At 45.3% G+C, this 26,447-nt stretch overlaps 1 protein-coding gene across 2 annotated transcripts in view; it reads right to left on the bottom strand.

Moving 5' to 3' along the window:
- The window catches only part of PDE1C (phosphodiesterase 1C), a gene marked incomplete at both ends in the record, with an annotated part of 503,660 nt that extends 479,548 nt beyond the window's left edge, over positions 1-24,112 (bottom strand). For both annotated transcript variants that reach the window (XM_080701934.1, XM_080701935.1), the window contains one exon: positions 24,028-24,112. In XM_080701934.1, the coding sequence (XP_080558060.1) occupies positions 24,028-24,112 (85 nt within the window). The remainder of the gene's footprint in view (positions 1-24,027) is intronic.
- Positions 24,113-26,447: the final 2,335 nt, after the last annotated feature.

The raw sequence follows: 26,447 nt of genomic DNA, 5'->3' as shown, positions 1-26,447 counted from the left end.
CACCAAGGTAAGTATTTCCCTGAGTCCTGGGAGCTGCACAAGCAAGGTAATTGAACCTGAGAAGGGGTTGTGGACACCCCGATTTATAACCAGTTGGTAGTTGGGAAAGCCCACCAAGCGCTGTATGCATTTATGTCACTATCGCTGTGACTTATGATGTGAAACTCTAATGCACCAATAAAGGTACATAAAAAAGAAAAAATACTCCTCACAGTATGCATGTGCCCAGCGCTGCCACCCCTTGACATCCACGGGCCTTGTGAACAAGCAAGTGCGAGTTCCTGCAGGCTCGTCGGCTGCCCAGTCACTCGTGCTAGTGGCCTCTCTCTCCACAGCCCACAGCTTGGACTGCCTCAGTAAACCTCACAGAACAAGTGAGGAGCCACTTGTGTTGGGAAAACTCCATTTTCCTCTGCGGATGAAAATGGATGCTTTTGGTGACCTCAAGAGATACAGGGAGTTCTCCTTACCTGCAAGCAAGTAACTCTGCAGCAGCAGACACCAGCTGGTGTCCTCTAATCCAATGCTGTTCTGACACTGTCTACCTGGAGATGAAGTCAGGTCCCACAGGTTGGGGGCTCAGTGCCCAGGTTGAGGGCTCAGTACCCAGGACCATGCCATCCTCTGCCAACTTCCTGTGGCAATTGCAAACCTGGGGTAGTTTTACTGCACTTCCGACCAACTGGCTATAAGTCAGGGTGTCCACAACCCCTCCTCGAGTTCAATCACCTTGCTCAAGCAGCTCACAGGGCTCAGGGAAACACTTACTTACCTTGTGAGTTTATTGTGGTGGGTATTACAAAGGAGGAATGATGGATACTGCCTGGGGGAAGGGCCTGGAGCTCAGCACCCTCTCTGGGCATCATGGGCATCCATCATGCCTGGCTGTCTGGAAGCTCTGTGACCCTTGTCCTTTCAGATCCTGGAGATTTAATTGATATCTAATGCTAGGAGGCTGCGTGGAGAAACCTAGCAAGGCTTTCTGTTCATATTCTTCTGGGCCTCCCTCTCTTCTCAAATGAGAGCATTACAACCTGCTACCAGAAAAAGTGGTTTAGAGAATTTCTTATGGCCAGCTCCAAGACAGAAAGGCTGAGGAAGTTGGAGTTTCTATGACTCACCTTGGGGAAGAGAAATCCTAGTGTCTATGGCCTGCCTTGGGAAGGGAGTTAGAACCCAGAAACCATGCACAAAGAACAGAACACACACACACACACACACACACACACACACACACACACACACACATATATATATCATAACATCACACCAGTGAAATCAAAAATATGTTTTAGGGAAGAGTTTAGCATCAAACAAAGAAATAAAGAAAAGACAAAGCCCTAAGTCTTTGTGGTTGCCCCCTGTACGCAGGTTGTGGTGGCAAGACACTGAGGTGAAGTAGATGTGTGGTTTCTCTTGTGGTTCATTGTATGTACACTCCCAATGCTATGACCAGGGAGACTGGATAAATCACCTGTTCGTGTGTCTAACTGAATGTCTAAGACAAGATATCATTAGCAACAGGTAAAAACATCCGGGAAATTCATCAACATTATGATGTGGTGCATAGCCATGCTCATTCAGTAGGACCCTGAAACTGTAGATAATACTAGTTCATCAAATTGACAAACTTTTGAACTTTGTGACAACTGAAACTTAATATCTAATTTGTGAAAATGAAAACATATTTTCATTTACTTGTGGTATAAATGGCCATAATCAAAGTAGAAAATGGAATTATGACTAACACTAGTAAAATCAAAATCACTAGATTAATGGATCATTTACTTTATACCAAGCACGTTATAAATATTATATATTGGTGCTCTAACTTTTGCTATAAATGTACAAAATAAGTTTGTCAGACCCTTTTATAGCAAAGTAAACTAAGACAAAGACAAGGTTATGACTGACAAAACTAAGAATAAACAAGACTTGAGAGATGATATAACTTGATCTAAGTGTCCCCAAAGGCCCATGTGACAGAGGGGAGCTCCCCAAAGTGGTGCTAGTGAGAGGTGGGAGGGAGGGCCCAATGGGGCCTTTAGGCCACTGAGGAGCCTTGAGGGGACAGCGAGCCCCCAGACCCTTCCTCTTCCTCGTTGCTCCCAGCCATGAGGGAAGCAGTTTCTTTCCACCATCCATATACCTCCACTAATGACTGTCACCTTGTCACAGCTCTGGTGCAACAGCAGCTTCTAAACAGGGAGCCAGAGTAAAAGACTTCTTATTAGTGTATCATTATCTTATTAGTATTAGTTTTACTCGTGCGTGTGTGTGTGTGTGTGTGTGTGTGTGTGTGAGAGAGAGAGAGAGAGAGAGAGAGAGAGAGAGAGAGAGATTGGCCAAAACCCAGGGGGATTTGGCCTCTGAGCTATACCTTCAGCCCTTTTTTTTTTATCCTCTTTTTTTTTTTTTTTTTGAAATAGGGTTTCACTAAATTACCAAACACTGGCCTCAAACCCGTGATCCTCTCATCTAAGCCTCCCAAGAACTGGAATTACAGGCATGCACCTCCATGCCACACCAGAACTTTTATCTTTATAGGACGATTATCTCAGGTATTTGTTCTAGTGATGAAGATCTGATTAATACAAATGACTATAGGGCTTTTTTCTACCTAGATATTAATTGGTAGCTAATCATGACTCAAAATGAGAAAAAGCCATACTGTATCACCCAAATGTCGTATCGTCTTCAGTTACTGAACTAACACAGATAGCAGCCATTTTGACCCAAAAGCAAACAGACACTAAATCCTATAGTTCAGGGATTGAAAGGAGTCTTGGCATCTAGGAAGAGGGTTGGTAGTTCCAAGAAAGGCAGCTGCTTTGAGAAACTATCCTGTCCGGTGGTTAGGAGTTAGGGCTCTGGAACCAGAGAGCTTAGATTTCCACTCTGCCACTGGGAAGCAAGATCTGTGATCTTACAGAGTGGCTTAATGTTTTCCATAGGGAAAAAAAATAATACTGATAAGAAGTATCGTACAGGGCTGCTGTGAGGATTAAATGAGCTTCGTGAAAGTTTGACTCAGTGCCTGTCCATAAGAACCACTCAGTAAGCATCAGGTACTCGTATGCCACCACCATCATCTGGGGAAAGAAGGAGCTGGGGCTGAGGCTTTGGCTGGAACGGAAGGAGCAGCATCCTGGCGTTTATAAGCCAGTTGCTCACTATTCTGCTCCTGGACTCATTCACAGAGGAAAAGAATCCCTTCGTCCCACGGCATCAAACAACCGCATGCTTGCCAAGTCTTCCCACAAAAAGCCAAACACGACATTCCTCAAATATGACTAGCTATTTTAATCCTCTGTAAACCTCGGTTGTACAGCCTTCACAGATTGCCAATGGGCATTTAAAAAGTTTTATATAGATCTTATAAAATCAAATACGATGCCTCTGGCCCAAAATGGTATAAAGCCACATATCCCTAACGTCTTATAACGTCCCATAAATGGCAATGCAGACACAGAAAATGAAAACAGGTGGTAAAAAAGTTAAAGCTGACCATAGACTAATACTAGAACCTGGGAGCAACTGACAGCACTGGATTAAAACAATAGCTGAGGCGTCTGCTCTTGACACAGTCTGGCTTTGCTGAGTAAAACAGACCACAGGCTAAAGGAGAGAGAGAGAGCAAGGTGGGGGGGGAGAAGGTAGGGGGAGAGAGAGAGAAAAGGAGGGAGGGAGAGAGAGACAAAGGGAGAGAGAGGGGGAGAGGGAGGGGAAAGAGAGAAGGGGAGGGAGGGAGAGAGAAGGGGAGAGAAAGAGAGGGGAAAGAGGGAAGAGAAAGGGAGAGAGAGGGAGAGAGAAAGAGGAGGAGAGAGGGGGAGAGAAAGGGAGAGAAAGAGAGGGAGAGAGAAAGAGAGGAGGAGAGAGGGGGAGAGAGAGAAGGGGAGGGAGAGAGAGAAAAAGGGAGGGAGGGAGGGAGGGAGAGAGAGAAAGGGAGAGATATTCAGATTAAACCTCTCCTTTCATCACTCAGCCTCAGGTCTGTTCCCCTAGATTAATCCTCTACCCCCTTCACCATGTCTCTTCCAAATCTAAACAAAACCCACAAATTCTAGAAAATACAATACTAACATGGGTGAGCAGAGACTTTACGGCCACACAGTACATTTGTCTCAGATGAACCCTAACAGCAACATTACTGGGAATCATGGCTCCATGTTGAGAGTGCCAGAGACGCAGGCACTGGGAAGAGGCAGAAGGGGCTGCTGTGGTGGGACATGAGGCCCAGGTGATGCCTGATGACAGTGGGAAGCCACACAAGAAGCACTGCCCACCAACGGTCCCCAGTGTAAAAACCGCATCAGACTATATGACTATAAAAACGTAGAAACACACAAAATGGAAGTTAAATGACAAGAAGTTGCATAAAAAAAAAACAGAGGAGAAGAGGAAGGAATCCAAAAAACTAAAAGTGCAATTACAGAAGAATTTTACACATTAGACACTTCACAAAAGAAGAGATACAATTGGCCAATAGATGCATGAAAAGATGTCCAACATCACTGGCCATCAGGGAGATGCAAATCAAAACTACGCTGAGATTCCATCTAACCCCAATCAGCGTGGCAAACAAAGAAATCAAACAACAACAAATGCTGGTGAGGATGTGGGGAAAGAGGAATTCTTTTACACTGTTGGTGGGAGTGCAAAGTAGTTCAGCCACTATGGAGATCAGTATGGAGATTCCTTAGAAATTTGAGAAGAGATTCACACCATATGATCCAGCTATACCACTCCTGGGTATCTTTCCAAAGGGGTTGAAATCAGAGAACTACGTTAACATATGCATACCCATGTTCATAGCAGCACAGTTTGTAATAGCCAAAATACGGAACCAACCTAGATCTCCATCAACAGATGAATGGATTGCAAAATTATGGGAAATACACACAATGGAATTCTATTCAGCTATAAAGAATAAAATAATAGCATTTGAAAGAAGATGGAAGGAACTAGAGAACATTATGTTAAGTGAGATCAGTCAAACACAGAAAGAGAAGGGACATAAGTTTTCTCTAATATGTCCAAGCTAGGGAGTATTGGTAATACCAGAGGGACTCCAGATGATGGAGGGGAAATCTCAGCAAAGCTTGAACGAAAGGATAGGAGAGGAAGAAAGCTGAGATTGTTCAATGGAAGAGCTACATATGAATATGGGTCATAGCATAAATACAACATGACTAACCTGGACACTCTCTATTGGGGGGTAGGGAAAGGGAGGGGGGAGGGCATGAAGCACAATGTAAAGTACACCACTCGCAATATCTTCCACTTATAAAAAGTAAAAATTAAAAAAGAAAGAAAGAAAGAATTTTACACATTAGAAATAGTTTTAAAGCTGAATTGATGCTAAAGAAAATTCATTTAGTGGTATGGAAAACAGATTTCCTAAGCTCTGCTAGACTGCAGCAGGAATAAATATGGAAATTAAAATGACTAGTTATAAAAGAAAGAGAATGAAGTGTCAACCTGAGGATAACTGATATTATCAAAAGAGAACTCAGAGAAAATAAAAGAGAATAATCAAAGATATAATGGAAGAAATTGTCTCTCACTTGAACTGCATAAGCAAATTTATTGGGTCTTTGATTTTTTTCTATAAATGTCCATTAAAAGAGACTCAAGTCTACTTACAGGCTTGCAAAACTATTTCACCACAGGGTGCATTTTAAATAAAATTAATTTTTAAAACCTATAAACACCCAGTCAGGTTGCCTTAAAAAACTAAAAAAAAACAATATTCAAGTTTATCTAATAACAGACTAAATCCAACATGATACTGATTCAATGCCTATGTCATTTTGATGAAAAAGAAGTTATGTTACAGCAACTTTATGTCATCAGCTTATCTGCCACGTTAGAAAAGGGTTTTCAGACCCATGAGTTCTTAAGATACAGAGTCAATTTCAGACATTTCTTGAATTTGTCACCCAACAACCCAAAGATTAAAACAAAATAAGCATTCCACAAAAGTCACGACAGTGACTGGCAGTGAGATATAAAAGTAGTTTTAAAAAATAAACCACTGAAAAATGAATGAGTATAGTCAGTCTTGTCATATTGATTGTTAAAATATATCAGAAAGTTTCAATAACTAAATAGCACCACAGAAGGAAAAGACTGAAAGAATAGAATATTAATAATAATATTATTATTAAATTAATATTTAAATCAGTGAAGAATAAATGCATACATTTAGGGAGGAGACAAGACTAAATCTTTACCTCATCACAAGATACATTTTGTCAAATTAAAGACATAAATATAAAAATAAAAATAAAGTACTATAAGAAAATATTGATGCATAATTATATAATCTCTCCAATGAAGATTTTTTTAAACATGAGCCATAAGTGATCAGAAAGTGGATCTTTTTATTTAAAAATTGAATATTTGAACCCAAATAAGGTTAAAAGACATACTTACAAACTGTGAAAGTTATTTGCAGCAAATGTCAAGAAGATTTAAAAGTGTAATATATAAAAACTTTGTGTAAATTAGAAAAAAAACACAATAGAAAAAATAAGGAAAGGCAGGAATGTGTTGTTTTAAAAAAGGAATATAGATGATCAGTTAACACATGGGGGGAAAGCTTTCAACTTTACGGATAGTTAAGAAAACATAGCTTGGCATGGTGGTGCACACTTGTAATCCCAGCATTTGGGAAGCTGAGATCAGAGGATTGCGGTTTGTAGAGGTTCAAAGCCAGCCTCAGCTACTTAGTGAGGCTCTCAGCAACTTAGTGAGACCTTGTTTCCAAATAAAATATAAAATAGGTCTGGGAGTATAGCCCGGAGGTAGAAAGCCCCTGGCTTCCACCCCCAGGATCACACACACCAAAAATAAATAAATAAATAAATAAATAAATAAATAAATAAATAAAAATTTAAAAAAATTTAAAAAGGACTGGAGTGTAGCTCAGAGATAGAATACCCCTGGGTTCAATCGGCACCACACACACACACACACACACACACACACACACACACACACACAAACAGTGGTTCTCTCTACATGTTGATATTACAGGTAGGATTTTGTGTGAGGAGAATGCCCATCTTTATTTTATAAAATTTTCCACACTCAATATATACAACTAGCATAATAATTGTCAAAATAATAACAATAGTAGTAGTGGTGCTGACATTATCAAGCGTTTTCTTCTTTCAAAGAGCATTGGCATGCTGTTTCTTTTTCTCCTTGGCATGGATGGAAGCACTGTGGTTCTCATTAATGGAAAAAGACGTGGCTTGCCATCACCCTGAGGGACGCTTTCTTGGGGATGATTGCAGCTGCTATGACAACAAGGAGAGGATGTGATGTCACATAATGATCCAGTGACTTTGACACTCCTGTCCCAATGTAGAGCTCTTGGTGCCAGCTGGGAATCCAGCAGAGAGCTCATTAAGGGCATCTGCTCAGTAATTACTATAAGTTTTCCTTCATCACGCGCCCGACTCTGAAAACAGCCTACCACCAAACTCCAACGTCTGATTCACAGAGAGCCCTTAATCTTCCATTTCTGTAGAGCTCAGACTGACAGGCCCCAGGCATGCAGGGTCAAAGTTTCCACACAGTCAGTAGAAGCAACAGCCCGATCGACGGGGATGGGAGTGAGGGGGGAGAAGCAGAGGACTTTTTGAAGCCCAAGTAAACTAAAGCCTCAAGGTGTTTCAGGCATCTTATTCTGCATCTCCTTAGTACCTTTAGATATTTTCATTTCGATTAGAGAAAATGTTATATGCCTCTAACCTACCAGAGGAAAGGGCAAATAGCAGTGATTGCAGAGCCAGGCAGAGAATCCACTGCAGTAATAGAATGCATAATGAATTCTCCTTCAATGAATATGAAATCCCAAGACCCTCTTCAGGTAGTGCCACTTGAACACAGGGCTCTGCATAGAGCAGGGGCAGATGTCATCCTGGAAGGAGCCAGACAGGACTGGTTTTAAGTTCCAACCCCACAATCTAATCTCCTAAGTCTATGTCTTTGCCTGTAAACTATGCATAATAACGAGGCAAAAGTCTTGTTGAAAATTAAACACGAAGCTCTTAGCATAGTGCCTTGTACTCAAAAAAGTTCCCCTAAAAAAAATTCATAGAATCCAGGTATGGTGACACACACTTGTAATCCCAGCATCAGGGAGGTTGAGACAGGAGGATTGTGGTTCGTGGACAGCTTCAGCTACTTAGTGCGGCCCTTTATAACTCAGCGAGACCCTGTTTCAAAATAAAGAATAGATCCAGGCATCGTGGCACACACTTTTAATCCCAAAATTTGAGAGGCTGAGACCGGAGGATCGCAGTTCACGGCCAAGCCTCAGCTACTTAGTGAGGCCCTCTGCAAATTAATGAGACCCTGTTTCAAAATAAAGAATACAAAATATGGCAGGGGGTGTAGCTCAGAGGTCAAAAGCCCCTGGGTTCCATCCCCAGACCCACAAAAAATAAAAAAGAATAAAGAATAAAAATGGGGCTGGGAGTGTAGCTCAGAGGTAGAATACCCCTGGGTTCCATCCCCAGTACAGAAAAAAAAAATCATGGAAAACTCGATAGGTTAGTGAACTAAGTGGTCTCCTCACTGATCTCTATCATGTGAACATATGCTGTTCTTACACATAGTATGTCTCCTCCTGTTTCCCATTCTTTCCCCATCCATCCCATCCCCAACCTTTCTAGCTCAGCAATTTCTACACAAGTCTGCATAAGTAGCTCAGAGAACTTTCTCAAAATGCGCACACCTGGGCCCTATCCCACAGATGTAGAATCAGACTCTCCCACGGGGCCCAGAAACCCTTCACAAGATCCCGTTAGGTTCCTACACAGCCAGCCCTGCCCTGGCAGTATCTGAGATCTAGCTGGTTCCTACTTCATTAAAACTCAAGTCAGAACTCTCTTACATGGCTGGTAGGATTGTAAAATTGTGCTGCCACTTTAAATAAAATTTGGTGGTTCCATAAAAGTTACATTCATTGACCATATGATCCCCCAATTTCACTCCTAAGAATCTACCCAAAAGGTCAAACACATATGTCTACATAAAGTCTTGTACATAAATGTTTATACCAACATTATTCATAATAGTCCCAAACCGTAAACAATTTGTATCCATCAGTTGGTGAATGGATAAATAAATGTATATATTTATATATTGGGATACTATTCAAAATAAAACTGAATGAAGTGCATATACAAGGTGATAATTACACAACTCTGAAAAGTTACTCAAAATTGTTGATCGCAACCCTTAAAATGGGGGAATTTTATATGTAAATCCTATCTCAATAAATTTGAAAGAGAAGAGAAATGGGAAAGAAGATGAGGAGGAGGGGAAGAGGAGGAAGGGGAACGGAGGGGAAACAACAGTGGAAAAACTGAGTCCAAGCTTTTCCTAACTCCTCTAAGACAGCTAGAGCTTCCTGCCCCGTCTCATATATACCTCTACTTCCCTGGAAACCCCTTCATTTCCTAATCAGAAAAATGGGAATTAAATGAGCTACTTAGGTTCAATGCCAGAGAGAGAATAAGTATATGCAATGTGTGTGTGTGTGTGTGTGTGTGTGTGTGTAAAATGAGTGTGAGTGTTTCATTGGCAAGACACCATTGCTCCAAACATACTATAAAACACTCAGAAAAATTTCACCTGGCTTGTGGGCACTCAGGATCAGAGAAGCTGATCAGAGCATAAGAGAGGGCCTCAGCATTGAGTTAGAAAGTAGCTACGTAACGTCAAATGCACACGGATGATGAAATCTTAAAAACCAGATCACAGAGCAACGCGTATGAGCCCATTTAAATAGCAATACTATAGATTCTCATTTAAACGGGGATAGGAATGCTAACAGCAGCTTTTCTGGGTAATGAGGTTTTCTTTTGTAAGTTTCTTAAATGAATATGGATCACTTTTACAGGCAAATAAAATGACTAATGCTATCTTCATTTTCATTTTAAAAAATCAATTAAGCTATTAGAAAAAGGAAGAAGGCTTCCATCCCCCAAGGACCACCGACCGCTCTGGCGGCCTGTAATATGTCTGGTTTCTTCCAAAGAGAAAATGATTGCTCGGAAGGATGCAGGGAGACCCAGATACAGAGCAGGAATATCAAACACAAAGTATTAGCTACTTATTACATGACATCAAGAACATTCAACAAATATCTACTGGTTCGCCACAGAACAGAGTATTTTACAAACACAAAGCACATCATGTCTCCTCTGCTTGAAGTGGTTCCTTGTCTTCCACTCTCCTCGAAGACCAAAACCTTGGCCTCACAGACCTTCACATAGTCAGACTTCTGTTCACCCCTCAAGCCTCCGCCTCATCCACACTTCCGCAAACCACCTTCCAGCCACAGGTCCACTGCATAGTCCATCTGCCCCACCTGGACACTCTCCACTCCTCTTCCCATGCCCTTCATCAAGGGAGCCCACCGCAAACCCAGACAGGCTCCATCACAGTGCCGGATACCCCCAGCACCAAGCTTGCCCTCAGAGACTAGCCCACTAATGGTCACAGACTGTGCTGAGCTGTGGATACCCTGAGATCACGGCTGCTCTGTACTTGTCTGCATGGCATCCCTGGTGCCTAACACTGAGCTGCCACATGGTGACACATCCACAGAGATGCCAAATGAGTGACCCAAGCCCCTGGGCAGGCAGGGCGGGAGCCCAGACCAAAGCAAAGACCAGGTCAGGAGAAATCTGTGCACCCTACTGGGAGCATGGGCCTGATCCTACAAACTAGAGGGTTTTAGAGGGTAACGGGATCGGAAAATCTATACAACGTGAATAGCAGTGAAATGAAGTGGAGGAGGGGCCTCAGGGAAAGGAGGCGAACATGGTTCCCAGATTTCTAGTTCAGATGCCTGAACTGTAGGAACTACATTCGAGTCATTGTTCTGAAACAAGTCACTTTGACTTCTTGGAACCTCAGTTCCACTTAGCCATTCCCTGAACCCTCCCCGATCTGAGAAGGCCAGAAAGACCTTCCAGGCACACAGCTCACCTCCTTCAGGAAGTGGTAGCAACTACTGAGATTTCCTTATCCAACCAGTTCCTTTACAGCAGTAAAATAGAGCTAATCAGAGAGATCCGACAGGGTGTTTGGTAGAAGCAGCTGAGATGATGATTGGGAAAGCGGGTCCCAGTTGTGATCATTGGCATCAACGTGGGGGAAAGCCCTTACCTAATGACTGCATAAACCCCCACCTTTGGAACAGCCACCAAGTCTAACACAGCTGGACTGAATTCTGCATCTTTGAACTTTACTCACTGTCTCACAGTTGGCCTCATGAACGACCCAGATAAGAAAGGAAGAAAGTGCACCTTGTTGGAAAATTGGGTTTCCCGGGGGCCCGGCAGATGGGTAGGATCGAGTTCAGTGAAGAATCCAGCTGGTTCCCTCTCTCAGATGCTGGAATCCCCTTGGATATTTACTGACTTGACAAAATTTGAAAATCTAAATAACTTGCAAAGAAAAATGAGTCATTAGACACAGTGGGCCTCTCTGGGAAACTGTAAACTAATGACTTTAAAATAGAAAGCCGTCCACTTTGCCACTCATTGCTTAAGTCTTACTGTGTTAATGTGGCTCCCTGGGTTCAAAGGGAACAACACTGGCTTTTACCTGGGGCCTCTCAGAGAGCAGAAAGTTCTGAAGGGCTGGAGATGATAGGATAAACGACTAAGCCCGCTGAAATACCTTCACATTTGGCATGAACCAGGGAGTAAGGAAAGGAAGGGGAACACTCAACTCTGCACAGCACCTTCAGTGGTCTCCTTCCTGAGACATCTGTCACTCATGTGTAGTCATGACTATTCCTACTTTACAAGAATGAGGAAATGAGATTCTGAAAGGTATAAAAAAAATAGTGGTCAAGGATCTTATCAATGGTAAACATCAGAGCTTAGCAATTCAACTTCTGGCTTGTCCAAAAATAAGGAAGGAATATTTTTCCACCATTTATACCACAATAATTGATTTAAATGGTCTTCAAGAACCAAGGCAGCTGGGGAGAAATACGTATATATATAATTCAACAGGTCTAACATAGCATTCAAAATAAAAAAACTAGAGAGAACTTCGGAGCTGAACTGCACTGAAACCTCCCTCGTTAGCTTGACTTTGGGCAAGTCATTTCTGCATCTGTCTAACTTCAACTTGTAAAAGCTGAATTATACTGTCTCTAAAAAGCCCTCTTCTGCTCGCTGGTAGTCTCTGGTGATATGCAAGTCCAAGTCTTTCTCCTATTTCCTCCTCCAAGTCCACGGACTCCAACCTAAGTTATCAAAAGAGGAAGCACAGCCATTTGGAGGAGAGAGAAAGGGCAGAAGTCGGCAAATCAATGAACATGATTTTCTCTCAAAAGAAAACAACCTCAGCAGCAGCACACATGGCCTGAGCTCACAGACAGAACCGTGAGGGGTTTGAACCTCCAACCAGCAGCTATTTCCCTCTACTAAGTGCAAACCAACTAACTCCCAACAGCTCTGTCGCCAAGCCCACCCTGGGCTCCTCAGGGAAGACCTGGTCCTCAGGCCAAGCTCCCAGCACACTCCAGAACCCCCCGCCAGCAGCACAGGAAGTGATAACTGGCTCTGCCCAAGGCAGCTGGCACCAATTACCCAGCCCCAGCTGGGAGCACTTGGCTGCAGGGTGACAGGCACTCCAGGTCTCTGGACTGGTTGGAAATTCTACCCTGAAATAAAGAGTGCCTTGCAGCCACACCCGCTTGACATAAGTGACCGTCCAGGGCAGTGGGGGCAGGCTGGTGAGCATCATCCAGGGAAGCAGCTGTGGCTCTTGGAGTGTTGCCTGCTCTCGGACTTCAGAATCTCTCCATCTTCACAGCCAGCAGCTACCAATTATCAGATGCCTACAGCGTGCTGGGCTCCCATGTTCCTGGCCCTATTAAATCCTCCCAACAACAAAAAAGAAGAAGTTGCTATCACCATTACTAATGAGGGCCTGGGCTCAAAGAGGTGGATCACCTTTCGACATGGCCATGAACAGGAAGCGCCAGAGCGAGGTCTAGAGCCCGGGTTTCCTGTCTCACTTTCCTCCCTGCCTGGCATCCAGCCTGGGAGAGCTCACCATCCCACAAGAGCCTGGTGGCAAGGGGCCCGCCTCGCCAAACCCTCACATTTGACACCTCCTGAAAGATGATTAACTGGATGAGGAGATATAGGTACTTGGAGGCCCACCAAAAATCTAGCACATACAAGGTCAGGAGGTCAACACCAAGGACACAAAAATTAATTTCTTTGGGTAGAAAATGTCAATACTGAGCAACAAAGAGCAGAAGACCAAAGTCATCCTTACAACTTTTCAAAGAACAGTACAGATGGGTATCTGATCAAGCAGGTTCAAAGCAGGTTCAAGCACATTCGGAGGAGGACTCAGAGCTGGCTATTATTTTGATGTTAATGACATTGAGGAAATAATCACAAATAAGTGATAATAAAAATATTGTTACAAGCAATATAGAGCTTATTGTATCCCAGGTGCAGTCTTGAGTGCTTGGCTATATCACCTCATTTACTCCTCCAATACCCTAGGAGGTAGATAATATAATTATCTCCATTAACAGAGGAACACATTAAAATATGGAGAGGCTGAGTAACTCGTTCAAGATCACAAGCTGAGAATACACTGTGAAGCCAACATTCAAAGCAAGGTGGTCAAGCTCCAGATTCGATGCTTCCAACTTCTACACATACCGCCTCTCAAACCCAGTACAAATTCATTGAGCAAAACCCAAGCACAGTACTGCCATATCTCTTATCCATTATCATGGTTATTCCTAATAACCAAATCTACTAACATGAATTGAAGTCACAAAAATTGCACATCACACAGAATGAAGCTAAGCCTGCACCCAAGCAAGAACCCTTGAAAAATCTCCCCCTGGCCCCCTCATTTCCCTCTGGGATTGGATATAGCTGGAAGGCCATTCAGCTACACTGTGACTTGCCCTTGGTCTGCTTAGGTCTAGCTCAGTGAAGACCAAATGAAACTGTGAGTATAAAAGCTGCACAAGGCTGTACAGACAGAGCCTAGGATACCTACCTCAAGCATAATTCTGACTCTGAGCTCTTCATGAGTCCTACTAGCAATCTGCTTCCCCTTTGCTGCAAACTCTGCAAAGACTTTTCATTGGCTCCCAGGTCTAGGGGTGGCAGTTGGCACTCAAATCAAAATCTCTCTGCTTTGGGGAGTGTCAACAACCACAGAGATATCCTTACTGAACCAATTTATTTACAGACAGAGAAACTGAGGCCCATGTTAACTGACTTGCTCAGGACTGAAGGGCAAGTCGGCAAGGAGCGACTCCCTCTTTGGGTTCTGAGCCCAGCGTGAGTCTCCCACACACAGCTAAGCTATGTTTTCCCCTTACGATTCCCATGTCCTTCCTCAGTACCTAGTTCAGTGCTATATGCAGCGAAAGTTTATTAATGTACCAATGATACTAGCCAGCAATTGTCTAGAATGTGCTATAGAGTTATAGAGGCCAAGGCCACATTATGATTTTCATGAGCCCTAGGCATGTTTGCCTTTATGGGTTCCTTCTTCCATAAAAATAATGTCTAAATATTTTAAGTGTTTCTTAGGATTGCATCTATATGAAGAAAAATATATTAATATTATAAATGGCTTGCCTTTTTATTATTTCTGGTATTAAAAAAAACACTTAACAGTAGATCTCCCTTCTTAAAAAAAAAAAAAACTTTACCTGCACTATAGGTGTGATGTTGCACAGCAGATCTCTAGCAATCGCTTATTTATTTTACACACGTCTGTAATCCCAGTACTTGGGAAGCTGAGTACAGGAGGATCACAGGTTCAAGGACAGCTTCAGCAACCTAGTGAGAGCCTGTTTCAAAACAAAAGCTTTTAAAAAGGACTAGGAGTAGCCAGGTATGGTAGCATATACTTGTAATCCCCGCGCTTGGGAGGCTGAGACAGGAGGATCTCACAGGTTCAAAGCCAGCCTCAGCTACTTAGTGAGGCTCTCAGCAACTTAGTGAGACCCTGTTTCCAAGTAAAATATAAAATAGGTCTGGGAATATAGCCTGGAGATAGAAAGCCTCTGGCTTCCACCCCCAGTACCACCAAAAAAAAAAAAAAAAAAATAGAGCTGGGGGTGTAGCTCAGAGGTAGAATGTCCCTCACTTCAATCCCCAGTACCGATTTTATTTAACTTATAGGTCTATTTTTCTGATTTTAAAAGAAACTAAAGTATTTTCGCAGGCTTCTAAAAATACTGTGTCCTGAGCATTGTGCCTACTGGGCCCAGTGAATGTCCCGACCTTGCCAGGAGCTTCACCCGAAGCATCTCACTTGAGTCCCCAGCCCAGCAAGGGAGATACTGCTTACTATGTCCATTCTATAGCTTAGGAAACAGGTTGGCCGTCTCTCTAAAATCATAAGAAAAGGAAGAGGGTGCTCAGGACTCGAACCCCAAGTCCCTAACTCCACAGGTCATTACATTCCCAACTCTACAAATTCCCATTTAACACACTGGCCCCTTTTCCTGCTGTGCCCCAGCCAGATCCCCAAGCCAGCCTCAGGACTGTCAATCCTGCAGTGCTGCCCTCCTTACCATGCCCATCCTCCTCGCGGCGCCAGGTGGACTCTGCCCAGGTCCTTTGAGCCCGCCTAGGCTTGTCAGCATGGTGTGTGGCCTCAGGAAGCCCATCGGCCTGTGGAGGACAGGAGCGTGCCCAGTGCACACTCTGCCCTTTCTCCAATCTAGTGTCATGGGCCAGCACCTGGTCCCCTGCCCCAGAGACAGCACCACAGCCTGTCAGGCTCACACAGTGACCCTCCACCCCTGCAGCCAGCTCCAGCCCTGCTAGCACCCAGATTCCAAGTGAAGGGAAGAGACACGGCACAGACACAGGGTTTCTGGTCCCGTTTATTCCTAGAGGTAAAACAAGGCTCGGGCTGGCCTGAGAACTTGCGTGGCTGGCATGATAACTCTTCACATGACTCCAGAGCCCAGGGTTTCTCTTGACAAATGTGACACTTCAGATAACACACCCCAAAGCCACACACTCCGACTGCTGTTGGCAATTACTGTCCCGTGGTCGGAGCCTGCTTCCTCCAGACGTGGTTTCTCTTGGCTGCAGTGCAAAGCCATAAAGAGAGGGACACGGTCACCAGTACTAACTTTTCTCTACCAACAAGAAGAATGTGAAGGGCATCTCCAGGTCAACAGAGCAATTTTGTTTCCATGATCCTCACCACGGCTCCGAAGCTAAGGGTCCCGCTCCCCACTCAACATATGAGGAGACTCAGGCCAAGGGGCAGAGGGCCTTGACCAGGGTGCAGCATGGGGGAAGACAGGCAGAACGGAGAGCAAGCCCCAGGTTGCGTGGCTCCTCCCTAGACCCAACGCCGCCCGCCTGACTCTGGCTCCAGTCTGCCCGGAGCGTGAGCGAGGGGAGGGAAATAGGCCAATGAGGACGGGGCGGTAGCCTTACAGCGCAGAAGCTCATCTGCAGCTTCCCACTCTGAAGGCTTCAGCTGCCCACAGCCAACCACGGCCCAAAAATATCCAGTGGAAATTTTCAGGAACAAGGCGTAAGTTTTAACTTGCTCTGCTCTGAGTAGCATGATAAAAATCTTGCCATCCAGCCCGGATGTCCGTCTCTCCTTTGTCTATACTACCTATTCCTTAGTATACACGGTGTAGGAAGATATTTTGCAGGAGAGAGACCACCTTTATATAGCTTTACTGTGGTATACTGTCATAATTGTTATATTTTATTAGTAGTTATAGTTGATCTCTTACTGTGCCTAATTTATAATATAAACTTTATTATAGGTATGTATGTACGTATAGGAAAAACCAGCTTGGGTATCTAGGTATATCTGGGTCCATTACTTTCCACAGTTTCAGGCATCCACTGGGGCTTTGGAGTGGAGCCCCTGTGGACAAGGGGAATTGCTATATTTTACTTTGGGTCTTTATTAGTAGGTTCTCCCCTCCACCCTCATCATCACCCCATCCAAGCACACAAGGCCCAAATGTCTTTCCCCCACTTGGCCAGAGAAGCAGGCAGAGAGAAGACGGATAAGACACTTATCCAAGGGGGCAGAGGTCAGCGAGGGCCGAGAAGTCCCCAGCCATAGGCACCACAGGAAGCCACTTCTCCTGGGCGACAGCATGGGACACACCGCCAGTGAGGGCCACCAAGCCACCTCTCTGCACCCAGGCCTCCTCCTTGGCTAAGGTCCCCTTCCCGGCAGCCCAAGGCGGGTCAAGAAACCCTCCCTCCCAGCCCTTCGGGCCTCCGATTGCTGTCTAGGGGCCCTTGTTTTTCCTCCTCTGAGACAAGCCAAGGAGAACCCAGGGCAAGAGAGCCAGTGGAGGTTGCCATAGGAAACACATCCCTCTGTTAACAACACCTCTTCAAAACAGGATTTTCCACAACACTACACTCACTCACTCTCTCTCTCCCCCCTCCGTGTGTGTGTGTGTGTGTGTGTGTGTTACTAGGATTGAACCCAGGGGCATTCCACCTCTGAGCTATACCCAGCCCTATTTTATTTTATTTATTTTCTAATTTTAAAACAAGGTCTCGCTGAATTCCTGAGTCGTGCTATATTGCTGAGTCTCGCTATATTACTAAGGCTGGCCTCAAATCTGCTATCCTCCTGTCTCAGCCTTCCAAGTACAGGGATTATAGGTGTGCACCAGCAGGCCTGGCTCCACCACCATCTTTGAAGAAAGCAGCCTCTCTGCCACACACCCACCACCTTCACGTCCCTCAGCCTGTAGTCAGGCTTGGCACCACTATCGGGAAGAAAGAAAAAAGCCCTTCCTGGGCCCCATTTTCTCCTGTATAAAATGAGGAGTATGGAAAGAAAGAAAAGGAGAGGGAATGAGACCCACCTAGGAGGTTTGACAAGAAAAAAAGGTGCTTTTGTTTTGTTACAGACAAAACTTCCTTTGCAAGGGGAGGGGAGCTTTCTTTTCTTTTCTTTTCTGTTTATTATACCTCAGGCAGCCTTGGGGAGAAAATGAGAACCTGTAAATCCACTTAATACCAATCCCAGAGCCAAGCATGGTGGCGTACACTTATAGTCCCAGCATTTGGGAGGCTGAGACCGGAAGATCGCAGTTCGCAGACAGCCTCAGCTACTTAGTGAGACCCTCTGCAACTCAGTGAGACCCTGTTTTAAAATAAAGAATAAGCCGGGCGTGGTAGCACACGCTTGTAATCCCCGCGCTTGGGAGGCAGAAACAGGAGGATCACGCAGGTTGGAAGTCAGCCCCGCTGGCTTAAGAGACCCTGTTTCCAAAAATAAAAAAAAGTATAAAATAGGTCTGGGAGTATAGCCCGGAGGTAGAAGGGCTTCCAAGAACCCCAGTACCACCAAAAAAACAAAAACAAAACAACAACAACAAAAAACAAAAACAAAAAATAAAAATAAAAAAGTATAAAATAGGTCTGGGAGTGTAGCCTGGAGGTAGAAGGGCTTCCAGGAACCCCAGTACCACGAAAGAAAGAAAGAAAGAAAGAAAGAAAGAAAGAAAGAAAGAAAGAAAGAAAAAACAATCCCAAATATCCAAACCAAGAGACAAGGAAAGATTGTGAGAAAAACAAGATAGTGCCCCACCGACTCCCGCTTCTCGCCATTCAGATGTTCATTCACACATCCCTACTGCACAAACCACACATAACTTTTACACCACGGACTCGGCTGGTGTTGATCCTGTGCAGGTGCAGCAGTGACAACCTCAACTTCCCGGTGCGCGGAAGACTCTCTTAATGGTGCTCCCGCACACAGAACACCATTTGTCTCCAAGACCCCTGGACCACAAACCCACTTCATGACCTGAGACTGCCACTTAAAGAGAACACAAAGCCACCTGCCCTGGGACCATGGGAGTGCTGGCCCCGGAGCCCTGCAAGAGGCTGAGTAACAGCCCCTTCCTTTTACCTGCTTCCTCCAGGGAACAGGGACCTGCCCACCTCAGGCACAGCTCCAGTCTCCTTCTGGGTTCGCTCCAGTCTGGGCTGGTTCAGCAGCCCCGAGAAACTTCCTGGTCTCTCTTCATAGAATGACAGGTTGGTCCCAAGGCTCATGCAGAAAACTTAAGTGAGAGGCAGCGTGGGAGGGAGGCAGCGGCTGAGTGGGGGGTCAGGGAGAGGTGGACTGGCCCCAGCTGTCCACTTCCTACGCGACTTCTGGCAAATTATTTCCCCTCAGAGTCTTAGGAGTTTCTTCTCCCCAAATGAGGGTCAACGGCAGCCACCCTTCAGGGCTGCTGTGAAAGGCAGTGGGTAAACTGGCTAAATCACCTGCGAGATCTGGACCCCGCCCCACAGCTATGCTCTCCACGAGAGGCACCTGTTCTCAGGAAGCCTTGGCATCAGTTCCCCAGATCTCCTGCAGCTGGGGTATAAAGGGCTGCAGGGGCTGCAGGCTTCCTTTCTCAGAGGGACCCTCGCAAGATTGCTCCCTGAGGACGACGTAGATGGTGTCTGAGGCCATCCCTTGCTGTGCTGGGCTGCCCCCGCTGCAGCCCTGCTCTCAAAATTCTGTGGAGTCTGTCCCTAGATCCTCCAACATGACTACTACAAAAAGCATCCTCATGGCCGGGCGTGGTGGCGCACACTTGTAATCCCCGCGCTTGAGAGGCAGAGACAGGAGGATTGTGCAGGTTCGAAGCCAGCCTCTCTGGCTTAAGAGACCCTGTTTCCAAATAAAAATATAAAATAGGTCTGGGAGTGTAGCCCGGAGGTAGAAGGGTTTCCAGGAACCCCAGTACCACAAAAAAAGGACCCAAAGGGAATCTTCTGTCATCCCAGAAAAGGGCTTTCAGGCAGAGAAAGCCAGCCAGGAGCACCCCAAAAACAGGGATTTGGCAGAGGGATGCTCACACCTCCCACCCTCAGAGCCCAGCCTCTCTCTACACTGTGGTCCTCAGAGGCCTTCCCTGTGAGAATTTCCCGAGTCTCCAGTAGCATGTGGACTCCTTTAGAAAAGTCCTCTGCCCCACAAGTTTTGCAAACTAACAGACTAGAAGAGGAGTTGATTCCTAATTATAGAAGATCAGACATCTGAAGAAAGGAGAGTTCTGGGGGCCACCAGGAACCATTCGGGTATTCTGTCAAGTGGCAGAAGGGAGACTACCTGCAAGCATGGGTATGGGTCACAAAGAGTCTGTCCATTTTCAAAGTGAGAACTCAGAGATGTTGCAAGGATACTAGTGCTCTGCTTGGAGGAAATAAGTGTAATATCCACAGCACTTGCAAGTATTTTATATGTATACAACATGTACACACATGTGTATATACAAACATACAGGCATGCACATGTATGCATGTATATATTACATACATATGATGTATATATGATGCATATTGGTCTATATCAATTGTAAAACTATTATATGATTAACATATTAAAATAATTAACATATAGTCATCATAATTAAATGATACATATAATTTATAATTGATTATATACATAATTTATGTTATATACATCAAAATTATATTTAAATCGGGCATGGTGGTGCACGCTTATAATCCCAGCATTTGGGAGGCTGAGACAGGAGGATTGTGGATCGCAGCCAGCCTCAGCTACTTAGTGAGGCCTTGTTCCAAAATAAAGAATAAAAAATAGGGCTGGGAGTGTCACTTGAAGGTAAAATGCCCCTGGGTTCCATCCCCAGTACCACAAAAAAAGTATTTAATATACTTGAAAAATATTTATATGGTTTTACATTTAAATGTTATATATTTTATATATTTAAATATGTAAGAATACTTATATGTACTTTAAAAGTATATTATATACTTGAAAATTAATTCATGATGAAAATTCCCTGTAGGAAAATCATAGTCAAAGGAAATAAAAAGGCAATTCTGCAAAAGAAGTAAATAACTTATGGATAAGCTGCCACCTCTCAAACTAGGAACGTTTTTATAGTTATAATGTCTAGGCTTCATGAGAGCACGATACACTGCTGATGGGAGTGTAAACTGGTAAATATTTCCAGAGGGTGGCTAAACATTATGTTTTAAAGTTCCTAAAGATATGTACTCTTTTTTTTTTTTTTTTTTTTTGCGGGTCTGGGGATGGAACCCAGGGGCATTCTACCTCCGAGCTACACCCCCTGCCCTATTTTTTATTCTTTATTTTGAAACCGGGTCTCACTGAGTTGCAGAGGGCCTCGCTAAGTAGCTGAGGCTGTCTGCGAACCGCGATCCTCCTGTCTCAGCCTCCCGAATGCTGGAATTGCAAGCGTGCCCACCACGCTCGGCTTAAGATATGTACTCTTAAACCAAACAATTCTACTTTTTCAAGTTTATCCTTGAAAAATACTCGTGGATGGGTGGGGATGGTAGTACACACCTGTACTCCAAGTACTTGGAAGGTTGACACAGGAAGATTGCAGCTTCATGGCCAGTCTCAGCAACTTAGTAAGACCTTGTTTCAAAATAAAATATATAATAGGGCAAGTGATATAGCTGAGAGGTTGAATGTCCCTGGGTTCAATCTCCAGTACCAAAAAAATAATTAAAAGCCTAAATATTAGCCAACAATAGGAGATTAATTAAATAACTACTTTACATATACCAGGAAACAAAACTAAGAAGATATTGTTAAATTTCCAAATATTATAATTACATTTTGTTTAAAAAATTGTCTATGCAAAAAAGTACGAGAAGGTAAATATAAGAAATCTTAACATTTGGGTAGTAAAATTACGGGTGTTTTATTTTACCTGTATTTTCTAGAATGTCTATAATGGCCTAAAATGTCTCTTAATGCATTCAATACTTTCTATTTTATAAAATGGTTGTATATGAATATATCACGTCAATCAAGAGTACAACTTCCCTGAATACAGATCTTAGGTCTGGTCCATCTCCATGAACTCCCCATTATGTTACTTTAGTGCCCGGAATAATCACAGCTATCATTTATTGAATGTTTGCACACATTTAGCTAAGTTGTATCTTTTTTTTATTATTGGTGCACTGTAGTCCTACATCTTAATGGGGCACGAGGTGGTAGAGGCACACACGCACACATCCCTCATTTAGCCCTTCCCCAGTTCCCGCCCCATTCCCTCCCCCCTCCCTGCTTCTCATGTTTGGCTTAGTGATTGACTTTGATATGTTTGTGAATGTACATCAAAAATTCAGTAAGCATTTGTTGAAGAGAAAGAGGGGGATAGATGAAAACAAGAGAATGAACAAATGCCCAGCAGTCTGAACGTGGCAGGTAGGTGGCAGCTACCTCACCTGAAGGAGCCAGCTCGCTGTGGGATCCCTTCTGAGTACCAGACCACACCAATCTGCTAGAGCGTCACTTCTAATGTGGAGGGAAGGGATTAGGAAAAGTGATCTCAGACTGCAGGAAGCCACATTTTTTTTGCAGGACAAAATCTGGCAGGAGCTACCACATAAAACTTAAAAATCACTTTTGAGAGTTTTCCCATCAGAGTCAAGGAAACCAATATTAACATGACAATGACCTTTTAATGAAATGCTCTTGACCTTGGCAACTTGTAATACATTTCTGCAAACACTCCAGGAGCACCCCCCACCCTTTCACTGTTGAAGGCTGAAAGACAGATAGCACAGGGTCAGCCTGAAGGAAGCTGTAGTGCCAGGAAGACCACCGACCAACTAGTGCCTGCAGAACTGACTCCAGGAAGGGTGTGCGCTCTAATGGAGGACTCCCCAGGATTTTAGGCAATGGGGGAGCAGCAAGGGAGAGGCACCTAAAGGACAGCCAATATTTCTCAATGCCGAGTTGGGGGACATGGCACCTTGGCTGCAGGAACACCTCAGGCAAGGCCTGTGAGGGATGAGATATGGTGTGTTTGGGGAGGCACCTGTGCAGCTGATGCTCCAGAAACCTTGGGCCACTCCCCCAGGAGTGGAAGTGGTCAGGCTCCTCATCCTCTGTCTCTTCTTGCCCCTAGCACTTTCCTGCCACACCTCCAAGCAGGTGCAGTACAGCCGGAACACGCAGATATACTCCCTCATTTTCAAAGGCTTTGGGGTACAGGCCAGATTTGAGGCCACAGTAAGCTGGGTGCTCCGGGAAACAGAAACACAAGGGCGGCTCCCAGGCGCCTGCCTCTGCCCTGCAGTTCTCCAGTGCCCACACTCCAGTGAGGAAGCCGGCTGGCGCTACCTGGGCCTCCCTGGACTGCCCACCTCCCAGGACTACGAAGAGGCAAGGCCCCCGGCAAGTTGGCTCAGAACAGTAGAGGCCTGCGGCCAACAGAAAGGGCATCAAAAACAGCTCTCTTCAGAGGCTCGGCCTCCAAAGGGACCCTTGGAGTACAGCTTCTGAGGATATGAACGGGTTGGAGCAGAAAGAAAGCGGGACCCACTGGGAGTCCAGTGGGCAGCTGAGGGAAGCCCCAACACACAGTTCGGGGGCACCTGGCTTTATTTCAGCTATTTCAGGAACATGTATATCATCCCTCCCTGCCTGCCTGCCTGCCTGCGTCCTGCCTCTCTGTGAGACCCTCTAAATGGTCTCCTTTCGCTAACCTTCCTTTCCTTTTATCTCTGCTCTGTCTCTGCCATTCTGTCTCCCTGCTGTCTGCCTTGCAGCCTCTGTCTCTATTTCTGACCTGGGTGTCTGGTGTCTGGGTGTATCTATTAGGGTCACTCTGTCTGTCTCTCTGTGTGTCTCTGGGTGTCTGTCATGTCCAGGTCTTTCTGGCGCTGACCCCCCCCCCCCAATTTCTATCTCCATCGCTCCATCCCTCTGTCATCGTCCTTGCCCATCCCTCCTCGGCTGGATTTTGTTACTAAAATCCAACAGTTCAGAAAAGTGTGATCCTGAACACGGGCTCTAGGGGGGTGCAGGTTAGAGCAGGCTAGAGCCAGCTGGGGGTGCCTGGCGGACAGCCCCGAACCCCGAACCCCATCGGGCGAACACCTGGCCCAGGCGGCCCCTGCGCTCCCTCCCCGGGAAGGGGTGTTCGCCTGGACCAGCAGTCGGACAGGGGCGGAAAGTTCTCACCGATGGTGAAGCTGTAGCCATCGATGCTGAAAGTGGCGCTCCGGCATTTTTTGAAGCCCTCCTTCCTGTTGCTGGCGTCGGTCATGGCTCTGCCGCCGCCTCCCGGCGCTGTCACCGCCGAGCCGGCTGCGGTCGGGACCGGTCAGCTACTGCAGCCCGGCGCCGTCAGCCAGCCATCGCGGCTGCCCCATCTCCCGGCAGGTTCCCGGGGCGGCCCGGGGGAGCTCCCCGCGAGGCTGGGGGCGGGCGCGGTCCCGCCGCTCCCCCCGCTCCCCGGAGCCAGCGCTGCAGCAGCGGCTGATTGCCGTCTCAGCCTCGCCTTCGCATCTCTGGGGGCCGGTGGGGTGGCCGACCCCAGGGAACGGCGGCGATTTGGCGTCGCGCTTCAAATGTGTTTTCTCAGGCGGACCGGAGAGCGCCCCAAGCGCATCAACAGATGGGAAAGGCAAACACCTTAGCCCTGGGATGCTGCCGAAGTTTACTCCCAACAAGGAAGTGGAGGCTGGCCACGCCCACTTCCTCCAGCGCGGTCCCCAGGACCTGGACCAGGACCAGGACCAGTCCCCGGCCCAGAGCAGTGCTCAGCGGTCCCCGCCGAGAGTTACCAAAGAAGCCGCGTTTGTGGACCTGCGCTCTCACTCCAAGAGGTGCGATTTGCAACCGAGTTCCAACAATCGGTTTCCAGTTGTTTGCCCCGATTCTTTCAAATTTCTGGATTTTGCTATTGTGGGAGAGACCTTAACCAATCCCGTGGCTGACGCTTTTGTGGCAGAAGAGAGAGGAAACTGAGTCTGAGAGATGCTTCAGCTAGGAAGTGCATCATTGGATGCAGAAGTTTCACTTTTTTTTTTTTTTTTTTTTGGTGGTGGTGGTGGTACGGGGGTTCCTGGAAGCCCTTCTACCTCCGGGCTACACTCCCAGACCTATATTTTATATTTTTATTTGGAAACAGGGTCTCTTAAGCCAGAGAGGCTGGCTTCGAACCTGGGTGATCCTTCTGACTCCGTCTCCCAAGCGCGAGGATTACAAGCGTGCGCCACCACGCCCGGCTAGAAGTTTCACACTTTAACCCCAATTTTATCCTTGGTCTTTCCAAGTGCCTGAAATGACTGAATTAGGCAATGCTTGTTCTGGGACCAGCAAGCAGTTACTGAGGGTTCACTGCTATAGCTCTATCAGGGACTGGGATTCCTGTGTAAAAAAAAAAAAAAAAAAAAAAAAAAGACCAGAGCTGAGCCCCAGGGAGGCGTCTACTCGGTGTAACATGTGAATGACAGAGTGACGCCCAGACGTCAATGGAAATGCAGTCAATGTGACCTCATCTGATGGAATTTGGCACAATTAAGAAACACCTGCCAACCATAAGAGTGTAAGAGGTATATACCCCTCGTCAGTTCTGGTTGAGTTTAAGAGGGCCATGGATCCAGGGGTCTTCAGAACCTAATAAAAATTAGAAAGCCTCTCTAAAAATAAAAAAATTAAGCAAGCAAACAAAAAAGGCACAGAAACCCACAAGTGCAGTGTTCTAATGCAGTTTCAGGAGATCTATAAAATTTTCAAGCCCACTAGAACCCAGGCTAATGCACGTATCAGTAATCTTATCTTCCTCAATATATATATATGATCTAAAGGTCTGGATTTACATCAGAGAGGAGTTGGAATTTCAGTTTCAAACTCACTCAAGGAAGACCTAGAACCACACATTGATAGTTCAACTAAGCTGGTAGTAAGATTACTTACTCATGCAGGTAGTGGATGCCACAGACCTCCTGTCACACAGAATGGCCCATTGACAGGGGATTTAAGGATGCTTCCAAACCTTGATGTAGTCCATGGATGGTGACACTCGGGTCTGGAACTGGTCATAGAGCAGAGCTGTGAAAGGTCACTACAGAGACAGACCCAGGTCTGGGATCTGGCCCCACCATTTCCCAGCTATAGAACCTTGAGCAAGGTGCTTATCCTCTCAAGTCCCGCCGTCCTCATCTTATCTTGAGGATGAAGGGAGACGACATGTGTCAAATCTAGGCATACGGTGGGCATCTACTTCCTGCACTCACCAGCTGATTCTCAAGTTTCATCTCACAGACACATTGTGGAAAATTCCCCATGATAATACACTCGACTTGGTTTTATAGGTAAAGAGAAACTTTATAGGATATATATATATATCATATAATATTGCGTATTTTTAATATAAGACACCACCAAAATTTCTTTGAAGTTCCTGAAGTTCCCCTTTCCTTGTATTTCTCCTACAATACAAAGCTTTTAACAGAAGCACATGGTTTCTTTTGTACCAACCAAAGCCCTGGAGGAAAGAGCCTGAGTTACAGTCTCTTATAGTAAATCGTCAAGAAGAAAGAACCCAACGTGATGGCATTTTTTACTTTGAGTGAGTGAAATTAAAACTTGGAATG

Source organism: Muscardinus avellanarius, assembly GCF_963383645.1.
Source record: "Muscardinus avellanarius genome assembly, chromosome: 9".
Classification (NCBI taxonomy): Eukaryota; Metazoa; Chordata; class Mammalia; order Rodentia; family Gliridae; genus Muscardinus; species Muscardinus avellanarius.
The sequence above is the reverse complement of the archived record's forward strand: the minus strand, read 5'-3'. Positions and strand labels throughout refer to the sequence as shown.